Genomic DNA, 14263 nt, shown 5'->3' with positions numbered 1-14263 from the left:
TCATCTGTGTTGGTATCACTGATTCTAGTTATTCTGCCTTCTCTCATGAGGGTCATGAGAGTGAAGTCAATAAAAGATCCAGTGGTGTGGTGAACAGGTACCAAAGGACTGGCCCTAAAACTGGTCAGGCCACCAATCCAACTCAAGCTTTTTAGAGTTGACGGTTGCTGGATGTGGGAAAGATGATTGTCCTGAGCCCTAATCTGCTGGCTGGGATCTGATATTTCATCTTTCTTTCCAGCCCATTTTTCAGGTAGGAAAGAGACCCAAGGTCAACTGTTTTCCATTTTTTTTTTCCAGGTACAGTGTCTCTTGAAAGACTGACACCCCCATTTTTTCCATTCAGCATTATTGAAGCCTGGAGTCTCTCATTCTCCCACTAGACTAGCAGGGCCAGGACTAGTGTGAGGAAAGTTTGGTGTCCAGGACACAGAGTTGAAGGAGACACACTGCCAAGGCCTCTCAAGTGCCAATACTACAGGTTAATGACCCTGGGAGTGAGTATTTCCTTAAGACTGAGGTGAATATGGCTTCTTACTGGCTTCACCCTAGTCCGAACCATGTAGACCAGTGTTGACTAAGTCTTTGCTACCCAACATATTCCTTTCAGGAAGATGCTTCCAGTGTTTCTTTGGCAACTCCTTGCCTTTCAGTGTTCTCATGTGTGCATGTGGAGTCTTCCTTCACCACATGTGACTTTGCCTGGAGTTTACCTGGTTACAAGAGGGTGCTTGCAGCTCTATATCCTTCTTACATTTTCCCACCTCCCTTTTATGTGTGTTGTTTGCTGCATCCTTGGAGTTTTCCTAATTATCTAATGAGCTCATCAGTCATAAAGACTGTGTTTATTTTAATAAATTCTAGTTGAATTTAACAGGAAGATGTTAAATGTAAAATACTGCAGATGCAAAATGCAAAATACTAGGTCCACTCTTGTCTGAAACATAAGCCTCTAGCATGCTTCAGTGCTGACTGGGATTGGACACAAGGGATAAAATCTAGCTGAGCCTCTTTCGATGCATATAAAACAGACTATTGATGTGTGTGTCTGTGTGTGATTGTTGAGCGTGAGTGGTTGTGTCAGAGAAATAAGCCATATGTCCATTTACCATCTTTGGAGGATAAAACCATAGCACAGAGTTAAAGACATGTGATCTCAGAAACTTTACAGCTCACTTGTTAATTTACTATACCTTGTAGAAATTTTATTGCCATTTTTGTTATATTCAGAAGAAATAGTGATGGTATAAAGAAGAAAAAGAGTTTTCAGGAGCATAAAACTGGCTTTAGATAGAGACTTGCAAATGAGAGGAATTTTATGTTTATAACTTTCAGAAGGTTTTGGTATTATGTTTCAAAACAAACAAGAAAATTTTAAATCATTTGATTCATTAACAAATAGGATGAGGTTAAGATCTAAACAGTTCACAGAATCTCAAACATTTAGTGATATCAGACACTGACTATCCCCGGCAGGCAACTATAACTCACCCAGGATATGACAGTGAATGAAGAGGTGCTGATCAGTAACTATGACACAAGAGTCTTGCATTCCAGTCTACTGGCCTTTCTAAAAATCATCACTAATTGTTTGGGTATGACTAACAGTAAACTACAGAATAAACTGCACACACTAAAGGGTAAGCGGCAAAAGAAATCGCATGTCCTGTGCAATACACAAAATAACTGAATGAGCAATGCGGCAGACACCTGAGCACACAATGCAATACACAGCGCTGTTTGGAGTAGGGCTTTTCTCAGGCAATTTGCTTTGGCCATGATTGTACCACGTCTCTGAATTTCCATGTATTTTATAAAGCTCCCTTTGAAATCCTGCAGTCTTTGCTCTGACTGTACAGGCCCACATTCTGACTGTGTTAGGTTATACAACCTGTTAGTGTAGTGGTCACCCCTTTCCACTGTCACCAGGCTCTCAACCAAGTCCATGAACTTCTTCACGTGGTCATCCCTGGTGCTCCCTGTAGTGCGGTTGTCAAAGGCACACACTCACCCCCCACACGCTGCCACCAGCTCACTTAGGGCTCTGTTGTCTGAGCCTTGGATATAATCCCTCAGGAAGCCTCCCTCGAGGTCTTCCTTGCGGTTGAAGATGACAACTGTGTGCCTCATGGCACCCTCTCCGAAGATCTCCTTCACCCCCTGAACAGCCTGCTGGTCCTCCGTGGTGAATCGGCCCAGTTTTGTCACCAGGAGCAACACATGGGGTCCTGGGGCAGAGAGCAGGTAACAGCTCTGCACCTCCTGGTTCAGGGAGTCAGAGGGGTCCTTCCCACAAAACATATCTGGTGTGTCAATAACCACCACCTCGCTCTCTCCCCAGCTACCCCGACTCTCACTGCAAGTCTGCGTCAAGGACCGGACACTCAGCCTGGACTCAAATGCTGGCTTCACGAGGACGCTGTTCCCTGTTGCACTTTTGCCGGTTCCTGTTTCGCCCACCAGAATGATTCTCAGCTCTGATCCTCTGGCACAGTGAGCTGGGTGATTCTTTGTATAAGGTCCTGCTAAGAGCAAGTTTACTTAGAAGAGAAAGACAAATACCACATGATATCGCTTATATGTGGAATCAAAAAAAAAAAAAAAAAAAAAAGGATGCAGATGAACTCACTTACAAATAGTGGGCTTCCCTGATGGCCCAATGTAGAGGATGCAGGTTCAATCCCTGGTCAGAGAACTAAGATCCCACATGCTGCAGGGCAACTAAGACCATGCACTGCAAGAAGAGAAGATTGTGCACCTAGCGAAGCATTGAAGAGTCTCATGTGCCACAACAAACCCAATGCAGCATAAATAAATTGTAAAAACCAGACATGGACTCACAGACATAGAAAACAAACTTCTGGTTACTAAAAGGGAAAGGGGCAGGGGAGGGATAAATTATGAGTTTGGGATTAAAATATACACATTACTACATATAAAATAACAAACAAGGACTACTGTAGAGCACAGGGAACTATACTCAATATCTGGTAATAATCTGTAATGTAAAAGAATCTAAAGAGAATATATTTGTGTGTGTGTGTATACCTAAATCACTTCGTTGCATACCTGAAACTAACACAGCATTGTAAATCAACTATATTTCAATTAAAAAAACAAGGTGAAAAAAGAGCCAGCTTACTTTGTTATTACCATACTGTCATGCCAATGGAATATTTTTAATGATAAGAAAATATCTGGGAGAAGATACTCTCATATTGTATTTATAAAGTAGAAGCTGAAAAAAACAAGGTGAAAAAAGAGCCAGCTTACTTTGTTATTACCATACTGTCATGCCAATGGAATATTTTTAATGATAAGAAAATATCTGGGAGAAGATACTCTCATATTGTATTTATAAAGTAGAAGCTGACTCTATTATCAAATAAGATAATGATTTTAAAGCATCTAGCTTTCTCTAGGTCTGTAGGGCATTGTCATATTGGATACAAGAAAATTGGGGGATGAGATAGAATTAGAAATGTATATTGTCATTCAAAGTTTGTCTATATCACTCTGTTCTGGCCCCCTAAAAGGCAAATTTTTTGAAGATCAGAAATGTGTATCGAAGATGGTGGTTCCATCTCCAGGTGGGTAAGTAACCTGCCTGTTCCAGGGCCAGAGATGGTTCCTCTGACCTTGGCTGGGCAAAGGTGTGGTCATGACCACCAGTGAAATGATTGGACCAAGGAAATTGAAATGAACAGTGCAAAGTTATTCTCTCTGATGAAGAAACAGTTGCTGGCTCATATTGTGATTCTAGAGGATAGCATGCTTTTTATACAAACTAGGCACAGAATAGGGTTTCCCTGATAGCTCAGTTGGTAAAGAATCTGCCTGCAATGCGGGAGACCTGGGTTTGATCCCTAGGTTGGAAAGATCCCCTGGAGAAGGGAAAGGCTACCCACTCCAGTATTCTGGCCTGGAGAATACTATGGACCATGCAGTCCATGAGCGACTTTCACTTTCACTTTCACTTATGGCACAGAGTAGGACAGAAATGGCATGCACAGGAGGTCACTTACTCACCAGAGGGACTGCCTTCATTTTGGCTCATGGCTGTTCCTGAGGGGCAGAGAGACCAGAGTTCAATTAAAAAAACGATCATTTTTGAGTTACAACACATGAAAGAACCTTATATTTCATGAGCATGTTCACAACCATGCCTCAGTTGTCTGCACAAAGCTGAGGAGGTGGGTGGAAAGAATTACGATTGCTGGTTTACAGAGAAATGTAGTCACTTGCTCAGAGTTCACTCAGTGAGTCAGAAGATTGGGTTCGTTTGTGGCCCCACTGGCTGCTTCTCACCCCCACGCCCACTTCTCCTCTAGGGTCCCTCTTCCCTGGGGGGCCCCCCGCCCCCTCTCTTGCTTTCCTGGGTTTCTTTTCTAGGTCTGCCGTGCTTGTCCTAGGTTGAGTCTTCTTTCCTTCCCTCCTCCCCACCTGCGTTCTCCACCTCCCCGCCAAACCCCTGCCCTCACTGAGACTCTTGCTGAGAGACTCGGTGAATTAAAAACGTGACTTGGGAAAGTGCACTCTTCTTTAAACCAGAAATGCACTTCATTTGTTCTGTTAGTTACTTGAATTTTCCTCTTCCCACAAGAAGCCTTGCCATTTACTTCCCTTTCCTATGCAGAGTGGAGTATCTTAAAAACTGGCAACCTGTACCAAGCGACATGGCACAGAAAACTCGTGTGTTGATGAGCAAATTCTTCCCAGTCAGCCCTTTTGTGTAATGTCCTGTTTGCCACTCCTGGGTAAACTAAATTCCAAGAAGATTACAGGTCCTGTAAACTGGCCTCACTTAAGCCAAATGCCATCACTCTGTTTCCCTGAAAACAGGGTAAATTTGTTTAAATTTTTTTTTCTTTTTCAAGCATAGCCTAAAAACCAGGAATGAATGGCACAGAACTTTCATGAGTGTGGGCTTACCTGAGTTATTGTTGAAAGAAACAGATGCCTCCTTGTTCAAATCTGTGACTTGACAGTCCAGCTGAAAGAGAGAGAGAGAGAGAGAGAGAGAGAGAGAGAGAGAGAGAGAGAGAGAGAGAGAGAAAAGCTGGAAATCTAGCCTGCTTCTTCCTCTCTTGAATCTCCAGTGGGCTTCTGTGCTGCAACAGAGCCCTTGCACCATGACTGTCTGAAATTCTCTTTTTAAAAATAAGCAGTTAAAATGGCAAAATTTAATGAGTCATTTGTTGTCCTGTGGACTTTCCTCAATTGAAAAAACAAACAACGTTTGAATCGTTTAAGCTGGAATAAAGGCGAGGCTGACGATGCTGGTAGATTTGATTCCTTCCCCCATCCTGAGGCTGTGTCCCTACATTTACAAGCTTGCCTGAATGTAACCCCCCAAGGCCCCCTAGGAAGAATGACCTTATCCACACTTAGCAGTGACTGTTCTAAAGGCAAGTGCCACTGCAGGGGCAGAAACTATGGGTGTGGGGGCACAGGACAGGGCGCTGTGCAGGGGGAGAGTACAGAAAGGGGAACTGAGAGAGGGAGATGTCTGTCTGAACGCATTCGGAAACGGCTCATTCATGGTTTCTTTGCTTTCCCTTCCTGCTCAGCTATGCAGTTCAGGGCAGCCTCCCTGGGGACCAGTGCTCCGGGTAGTGTCTACAATGATCTAGGCAATGTCTACATTAATGATCTGAGTGTCTACAGTCAGGGGGAATGACCCAAAGCATTAAATTTGAAATCACTCAAATGTTTTTATCTTTACTTCTGTGATATTCGGTGCAGTAGGGACAGAGGAAATGTAGGAGTTCTTAGACAGCCTTTAAATATCCTGGATGAGTAGTGATGCACTTCGCTTTCCCTACCAACTGTTGATGAGAAACGAGCCCCAGGCCTGGACCTCATCATAGAGAGGCTGGAAAACAGTGCAGCCCTGGGGCTCAGGTGGACACCACTACCCTTGTCATACACTGTTATCACTGTTTTGAATTCTTCCACATCCTTTACTTTGTAGTTTTCTACTTAATAACAGTAATCTCTTCCTAAAAACAAAACATTCTGTGTCAAAACACTAACGGGGACCTATTTCCAATTGTTTTATATGAAAACAAATATAATGCAATGTCAAATTCAAAGCCCACTGATTTTCTAAATTGTTATGTAAAATTCAGTAAAGCATCTCTATAAAAACTTTCCATAGAATAAAAAAGCTTAAAATATTGCTATTTTGAATACCCAGGATGTTTTTTGTTTATAAAAGAAAGGTATTGGATAATGTAAGTACCCTGACAAATAACTCAATTAAAAATGGGCAAAGGACCCGAATAGAAATTGCTTCAAAGAAGACATACAAATGGTCAACAGGTACTTGAACACATGCTCAGCATCACTATTTATCAGGGAAATGTAAATCAAAACCATCGTGAGATAGCATCTCACCCCCGTTAGGATGGCTATTACCACAAAGACAGGAGAGAAGTGTTGGTGCGGATGTGGCAAATTCATGTTTTGGTAACATGTGTTTCTCAATATGAATGTGGTCAAATTATTTTTCCACTTTTAAAAAACTAAGTCTTTTATATTGATATCTTCTCATATATTTGTTTTTTGTGCTGTGCATGCTCGGTAGCTCAGTCATGTCCAGCTCTTTGTGACTCCATGGACTGTAGCCCACCAGGCTTCTCTCTGTCCATGGGATTATCCAGGCAAGGATACTGAGTGGGTTGCCATTTCCTCCTCCAGGGGTTCTTCCTGACCCAGGGATCACACCTCATCTCCTACATCTCCTGCATTGGCACATGAATTCTTTATGACTGAGTCACGTGAGATGCTCAGAATATATTTGTTGCTCATAGTTAAAAGCTATTAATCCTTTTGATATTGATTTGGAGAAGTTCTTTATGCAGTCAAAATGATCATTTTACCTACTCTTCTTGGATTAAGAAAAATATAATTTCATTCAGTGTTAGTTTATTGTGGCTAGTATCTACAAGAACCCACAGTTTGTTGTGATCCACAGAGATGGCAGAGGATGAGGTGGTTGAATGGCATCACTGACTCAATGGACATGACTTTGAGCAAACTCAGGGAGATGGTGAAGGATAGGGAAGTCTGGCATGCTGCAGTTCATGGGGTGGCAAATAGTCAGACGCAACTTAGTGACTGAACAACAACAACAAAATCTAGAAGAATGTTCAATAACCACAACATAGTAGGCCTCCTTAACTTGTTTCTAACTTTTGTGGCAATAGCTCAATGCTTCCAGTTAAATAAAGTACAAGCTTTGAGGTTGAGATGGAAATTATTATTGTAAAAATGTAACCAATTATTTAGTTCAGTCTCTCAGTCATGTCTGATTCTTTGCAACCCCATGGACTGCAGCATGCCAGGTTTCCCTGTCCATCACCACCTCCCATAGCTTACTTAAGCTCATGTCCTTTGAGTCGGTGATGCCATCCAACCATCTCATCCTGTGTCGTCCCCTTCTTCTCCTGCACTCAATCTTTCCAAGCATCAGGGTCTTTTCCAATGAGTCAGTTCTTCACATCAGGTGGCCAAAGCACTGGAGCATCAGCTTCAGCATCAGTCCTTCCAGTGAATATTCAGGACTGATTTCCTTTAGGATGGACTGGTTGTATCTCCTTGCAGTCCAAGGAACTCTCAAAAGTCACAGTTCAAAAGCATCAATTCTTTGGTGCTCAGCTTTCTTTATAGTCCAACTCTCACATCCATTGGAGAAGGCAATGGCAAGCCACTCTAGTACTCTTGCCTTGAAAATCCCATGGACAGAGGAGCCTGGTAGGCTGCAGTCCATGGGGTTGCTAAGAGTCGGACATGACTGAGTGACTTCACTTTCACTTTTCACTTCATGTGTTGGAGAAGGAAATGGCAACCCACTCCAGTGTTCTTGCCTGGAGAATCCCAGGGACCAGGGAGCCTGGTGGGCTGCCATTTATGGGGTCACACAGGGTCAGACACGACTGAAGCAACTTAGCAGCAGCAGCAGCTCACATCCATATAGGACTACTGGAAAAACCAAAGCTTTGACTAGACAGACCTTTGTTGGCAATTATTAGGACCTTTGTTGGCCAATTATTAGATGCTGAATTTTTACCAAATTACTTTCCAACAGCTAAGGCCATGATTGGATTATGTTTCTCCATAGCTTCATAATACATTAAATTATATGAAAATATTTCCTCATATTGAACCTTCTTTGCACACCTAGGACAAATCTTTATCATCTAAGTTATTGCTGGATTCTATTTGATAATAGCTAATTTTGAGGTTCTGCGTTTTTTTGTAATTTTATTCCTTTCTAAAACAAAGAGATTCTTTTCCTTTTGATTGCCTTGGTTTTGGGGTCTCCTTTTCCTTCTGAACATATCAACTATGGTGTTTTCCTTGAATAGATACTTGCACTGCAGAAGAATTCTGGTTCTGTCTTTTAAGAAAATAAGATTTTGACCATCACCACCTTTCTCCATGATCTCTTCTTTTCTTAGGCAAGTCTGACATTAAATGAAGATTATATAGCATAGTGAATGTTTTTAAGGAAAATGTCAGTGTGCATCAGGAATGTAGAACAGATGAGTTTAACTGACTGGAGTGGGGTTGTCGGGAAAGACTTCTGAGAAAAAGTAGCTTTGCTTGAAAATGAAAGTCAGTCAGTTGCATCTGACTCTTTGTGACCCCATGGACTATACCAGTCTGTGGAATTTTCCAGGCAACAATCCTGGAGTGGGTAGCCTATCCCTTCTCCAGCAGATCTTCCCAGATGAGGAATTAAACCAGGATCTCCTGCACTGCAGGCAGATTCTTTACCAACTGAGCTGTTAGGGAAGCCCAACATTGCTTGAGCTGAACTTGAAAAGTGAGGGAGGTGGGGATTGGAGGTATTTCCAGGTATAAGTAACACCATATTCCAAGGCAAGTGACCATATGGAGTTCTCAGGTATTTAAAGGAAGCCAAGGGTGGCTAGAACCCAGAGGCAGGAAGTCAGATTATGTAGAAATGAGGCTGGAGATCAAGGCAGGGATTTGTCAAGTTTTGGTCCTGAATGTTTTCTTGCAAAACAATGGAAACTCCCTCTGGTTCTGACTTGGGGCTGTAGTGTCCTGGCCCCGAATGTGAGTTGTGTGAAGAATGGATAGGAAAGTCCTGTCCCTTGTCCTTCTATGTCCTGTATATGATCTGCATTTGGGGATCTTTCCTGGGGTCCTCCTTGATGGTCTCTTTCACTTCCTCTGCCTCCCCACCCACTCCACTCCCCTAGGGTGTGGAAACAGAACTATTGTGGTTCAGGTGAGCTGGAGAAGTACACTTGCTGTGACTTCTGAGGTGAGCCCTCTGCCCCAACTATTTCCTGACACCCTCCCCCATGCTCAGGACTCTGTCAACTCTTCACTTTTTTCCAACCACTTCCTGCATAAAATGTTTTCGTGTTTCACCTGTTGTTCTAAGTTCAACTATGTCTCGAGAAGAGCTTGGTTTTGGGGCATTTCTTTTGAACCAAGAGGGGAAAATAACTGTTTGTGATTCTGTCTGCAAAAGGAAACCACGAGGCCCAGAGCTGCTCCTGAGGCAAGCTCCTTCCTCTGGGAGGAAAACCGATTTATCAGGTGTGATCTGAAGGGGCTGCAACCCCCTCTACCAAACACCGCCTGCCTCTCCTCTCTTTGAAGCAAAGCTCTTCCAAGAGGCGCTTAGGCAAAGAAAACAGCATACAGGGAGAGAGACTGAGAAGGAAGTCAAACGGGCTGAATACAGATTGAAGGAGTTCAAGCAAAGCATTAAAGCTTCAAGTCCTCGAACACCATTATACAGTCTGAAAGTTTTGGCTGCTGTAGCCTATGCCCCTTTACTCTCAGATGTACAGGGTATTTTAAATTGTGAAATTATTTGTTCTAGTTCTCTGAAGAATACCGTTGGTAGCTTGATAGGGATTGCATTGAATCTATAGATTGCTTTGGGTAGTATACTCATTTTCACAATATTGATTCTTCCCATCCACAAACATGGTATATTTATCCATCTATTTGTATCCTCTTTGATTTCTGTCATCAGTGTTTTATACTTTTGTATGTATAGGTCTTTTGTATTTTTTTTAAATTTTTATTTATTTATTTATTTATTTTTTTCATTTATTTTTATTATCTGGAGGCTAATTACTTCACAACATTGAAGTGGGTTTTGTCATACATTGACATAAATCAGCCATGGAGTTACATGTGTTCCCCATCCCAATCCCCCCTCCCACCTCCCTCTCCACCCAATTCCTCTGGGTCTTCCCAGTGCACCAGGCCCGAGCACTTATCTCATGCATCCCACCTGGGCTGGTGATCTGTTTCACTATAGATAATATACATGCTGTTCTCTCTAAACATCCCACCCTCGCCTTCTCCCACAGAGTCCAAAAGTCTGTTCTGTACATTTGTGCCTCTTTTTCTGTTTATCATTACCATCTTTCTAAATTCCAAATATATGAGTTAGTATGCTGTAATGTTCTTTATCTTTCTGGCTTACTTCACTCTGTATAATGGGCTCCAGTTTCATCCATCTCATTAGAACTGATTCAAATGAATTCTTTTTAACAGCTGAGTAATATTCCATGGTGTATATGTACAATTGTTTCCTTATCCATTCGTCTGCTGATGGGCCTCTAGGTTGCTTCCATGTCCTGGCTATTATAAACAGTGCTGCGATGAACATTGGGGTGCATGTGTCTCTTTTAGATCTGGTTTCCTCAGTGTGCATGCCCAGAAGTGGTATTGCTGGGTCATATGGCAGTTCTATTTCCAGTTTTTTAAGAAATCTCCACACTGTTCTCCATAGTGGCTGTACTAGTTTGCATTCCCACCAACAGGGTAAGAGGGTTCCCTTTTCTCCACACTCTCTCCAGCATTTATTGTTTGTAGACTTTTGGATAGCAGCCATCCTGACTGGCGTGTAATGGTACCTCACTGTGGCTTTGATTTGCATTTCTCTGATAATGAGTGATGTTGAGCATCTTTTCATGTGTTTGTTAGCCATCTGTATGTCTTCTTTGGAGAAATATCTGTTTAGTTCTTTGGCCCATTTTTTGATTGGGTCATTTATTTTTCTGGAATTGAGCTGCAGGAGTTGCTTGTATATTTTTGAGATTAATCCTTTGTCTGTTTCTTCATTTGGTATTATTTTCTCCCAATCTGAGAGCTGTCTTTTCACCTTGCTAATAGTTTCCTTTGTTGTGCAAAAGCTTTTAAGTTTCATTAGGTCCCATTTGTTTATTTTTGCTTTTATTTCCAATATTCTTGGAGGTGGAAAACCCCCTTTCTTATAAGCACTGCCTACTGGCAGTGAGACACATTGACACAAGGGCAAGAACTTGAATTCCTACCTATAAAAACTGTATCGTGGTTAACAAAGGAGGCTGTATTAACTCCCAAAGCCCTTGTTCTGCTGTATTAAAATATATAGGGGCTTTCCCTCAGCCTTCCCCTGAAATCATCTCTGCCTCTTCCTATTAGTACATTAGATCTTCCCTCTTGAGTGTCCTTCAGTACTCTTTATGCCTGTGGGTGACTTTAAGACTTTTGCATCAGCTCAGAGTTGCTGGTTTGCTCATGTGAGTCCCCTCAGCACTGGACTTTCCCACTGCTGCCTCAGCACTTGTGCCTCCTGTTAACACACAAATAGAGTGAAAAGAACACGTGTTGAGATCAAAAGATGAAGGTTATGGGCATCAGGCTGCCACTGTATTTTATGGGCAAGGCTCATAAAGTTTCTGAGCAGCATTTGTTTATGGTTAAAATGAGGATTGTGGCCAATGGTCTGAGGTCTCTTCCTATGGTGAAATTAAAGTTCCCCAATATTTCTTAGCATACCCAGTGAGCATAAGAGTCCAGCTCACCCAAGAGCATGAGCTCTTCCTCACAAACCCATAAATCCTCAGAAAGCTGGTCAGAATGCACTTTTCACTTTGCAGGGCTGGCTCAGAGGACCAGTGCTCCGTGATGGGAGATCATAGATGGTGACTAGTCCAGGGGAGGGACAGTGACAAATCTGGGAGACTTACAATAAAGAGTCCTACCAGGGCAATAGCAATAAAAGCCAGCCTTCTGGGTCCTGGGGTTTTGATTCCTAGACTCATCTGAGAAATGTTGAGTTGGAGACATTCAAGGGTAAATTAAGCCATTTATACCCACCTTTTGGTACAAGCTTCCGTGATAGATCAGATGGTAAAAAATCTGCATGCGATGCAGGAGATCCCTGGGTTTGATCTCTGGGTCAGGAAGATCCCTGAGAGAAGGGAATGGCACCCCACTCCAGTATTCTTGCCTGGAGAATTCCATGGACAGAGGAGCCTGCTGGACCATAGTCCATGGGGTCGCAAGAGTTGGCTAAGATGAACAGCTAACAGTTTCACTTTTTCAAACAAGGAGGCAAGGGTGTACACGGCCCCTTCCAGGTAGTCCCAAGTTTCTCACCTCTGCACAAAGCACTCTATTCACTTTAATAGCCCCTGAATTCTTACCAATTCCTTAATGTCAGTGGTGGGAGCAGACTCCATCCAGAAGATCCTGGGCAGGCATGGAAGGATCAACAGTCTAGTGATGTGCCACCAGCAAGGTTCCACACTAGGTCTGGGCAATGTCTTCTACTTTCTGCAGTTCTCCCCTCTGCAAATTACCATCTTTGCTTGATGCAGATTCTCTATCACTCACCCAAGTTTGTACTTCTTTACTGCTATGGATACTGTCAAAAGTTCAGAAACTACAGAACTAAAACCAATGATTCACTGAAACAGTCATTGTAAAGGATTGTTTTGCCCATACCAAAAAGACAATTTGAAAGCTGGGAGCACTCAAAGCAGAACATGGAAGGGGCTCAGGGGTACATTGTTATGAGGCAGTTTAGGTTAGTGAGAAGGCAGTGACTATTTTTCAAAGTGATAATCCTAATAATATTAGGATTTACTTAAATGATGGGGAATTGGTGAGTGATTGCCTCATATCAGTTTTGGGGCACACTTTAAGGTTTGCTTGTGAGTTCCAGAGACATAAGCAAGAAATGATCCAGTCCAAGTTAGTCTTTCAAGATAAGATAAATTAAACTTTGTATGACAACAGTGGTTTTGTCTGCCAGGGAATTTCTGAGGCTGGTCTATATTTGTCTTTGACTTTGACAGTATGACGAGGAGTTTTGTTTGTGCATCTCAGCATGTCCCCAGGAAGTCTGTGTGTACAAGTGAGGTTAGGCCATTTCCTAGAACTGTATCACATGCTAGGAACGAGACTTGTCACTATCTGTGTGCAGCTACATTACCTCCTGTCTCTGCCACAGCTGTTTTCTACCTCAACTCCTCCACCATTTGCCTTCCCCATCACAAAATGTTATGGCCACTTCACAGGAGAGAGTTAAAATATAGGGCCATGTATCTTTTACTCTTTATGTGAGATGGTACTCAGAATGGGAGAGAGTGGGAAAGCTGGGGAGAGGAGAGATATTACCACGGAGAGGACAACTGATCTCACCATGGAGATCTCACTGAACTCTTTTTTTTCCCCCCAAATCAAGAATGACACCTAGGGAGAGTGATCAAGATGGTGGAGTAAGAGGACGTGGTGCTCACCCACCTCCTGCAACAAACACGTTAAAAATACATCTACATGTGGAACAATTAGCTACCTTATGATCCTGCAACCTCATTTCTGGGCAGGTATGCAGAAAAGATGAAAACTAATTTGAAAAAATACACATACCACAGTGTTCATAGCAGCACTATTTACAATAGTCAAGGCACTGAAACAATCTAAAAGCACATCAACAGACAATTGGTTTCAATAGAATATAGATATTCTAGTGGGATATTTGTTGTTACTGTTCAGTTGCTAAGTCATGTCCAACTCTTTGTGACAGCATGAACTGCAACAGAGGCTTCTCTATCTGTCACTATCTCCCTGAGTTTGTTTAAACTCATGTCCATTGAGTCAGTGATGCCATCCAATTATCTCATCTTCTCTTCTGCCCTCTTCCCCCTTCTCTTCCTGCCCTCAGTTTTCCCCAGCATCAGGGTCTTTTCCAATGAGTCAGCTCTTCTCATCAGGTGGCCAAAGTATTGGCGCTTCAGCTTCAGCATCAGTCCTTCCAATGAATATTAGGGTTGATTTCCTTGAGGATTGACTGGTTTGATCTTCTTACTCTCCAAGGGATTGTCAAGAGTCTTCTCCAGCACCACAGTTTGAAAGTGTCAATTCTTTGGTGCTCAGTCTTATTTATGGTCCAACTTCTCACATCCATACATGACGACTGGAAAAACCA

The 14263-nt window shown here is 42.5% G+C and overlaps 1 protein-coding gene across 1 annotated transcript; it reads right to left on the bottom strand.

Annotated features, from left to right (window-relative positions):
- Window positions 1–305: 305 nt before the first annotated feature.
- On the bottom strand, window positions 306–12512 carry GIMAP2 (GTPase, IMAP family member 2). The gene is given in 4 exon segments (XM_043462394.1): window positions 306–2540; window positions 4030–4065; window positions 4933–4993; window positions 12477–12512. Coding segments are annotated over 4 exon segments (1143 nt in total). The 3' UTR covers window positions 306–1530.
- Between the last annotated feature and the right edge of the window lie 1751 nt (window positions 12513–14263).

Source organism: Cervus canadensis, chromosome 3 (assembly GCF_019320065.1).
Source record: "Cervus canadensis isolate Bull #8, Minnesota chromosome 3, ASM1932006v1, whole genome shotgun sequence".
Classification (NCBI taxonomy): Eukaryota; Metazoa; Chordata; class Mammalia; order Artiodactyla; family Cervidae; genus Cervus; species Cervus canadensis.
Note: the sequence above shows the minus strand (reverse complement) of the source record. Positions and strands in the feature narration are given on the sequence as shown.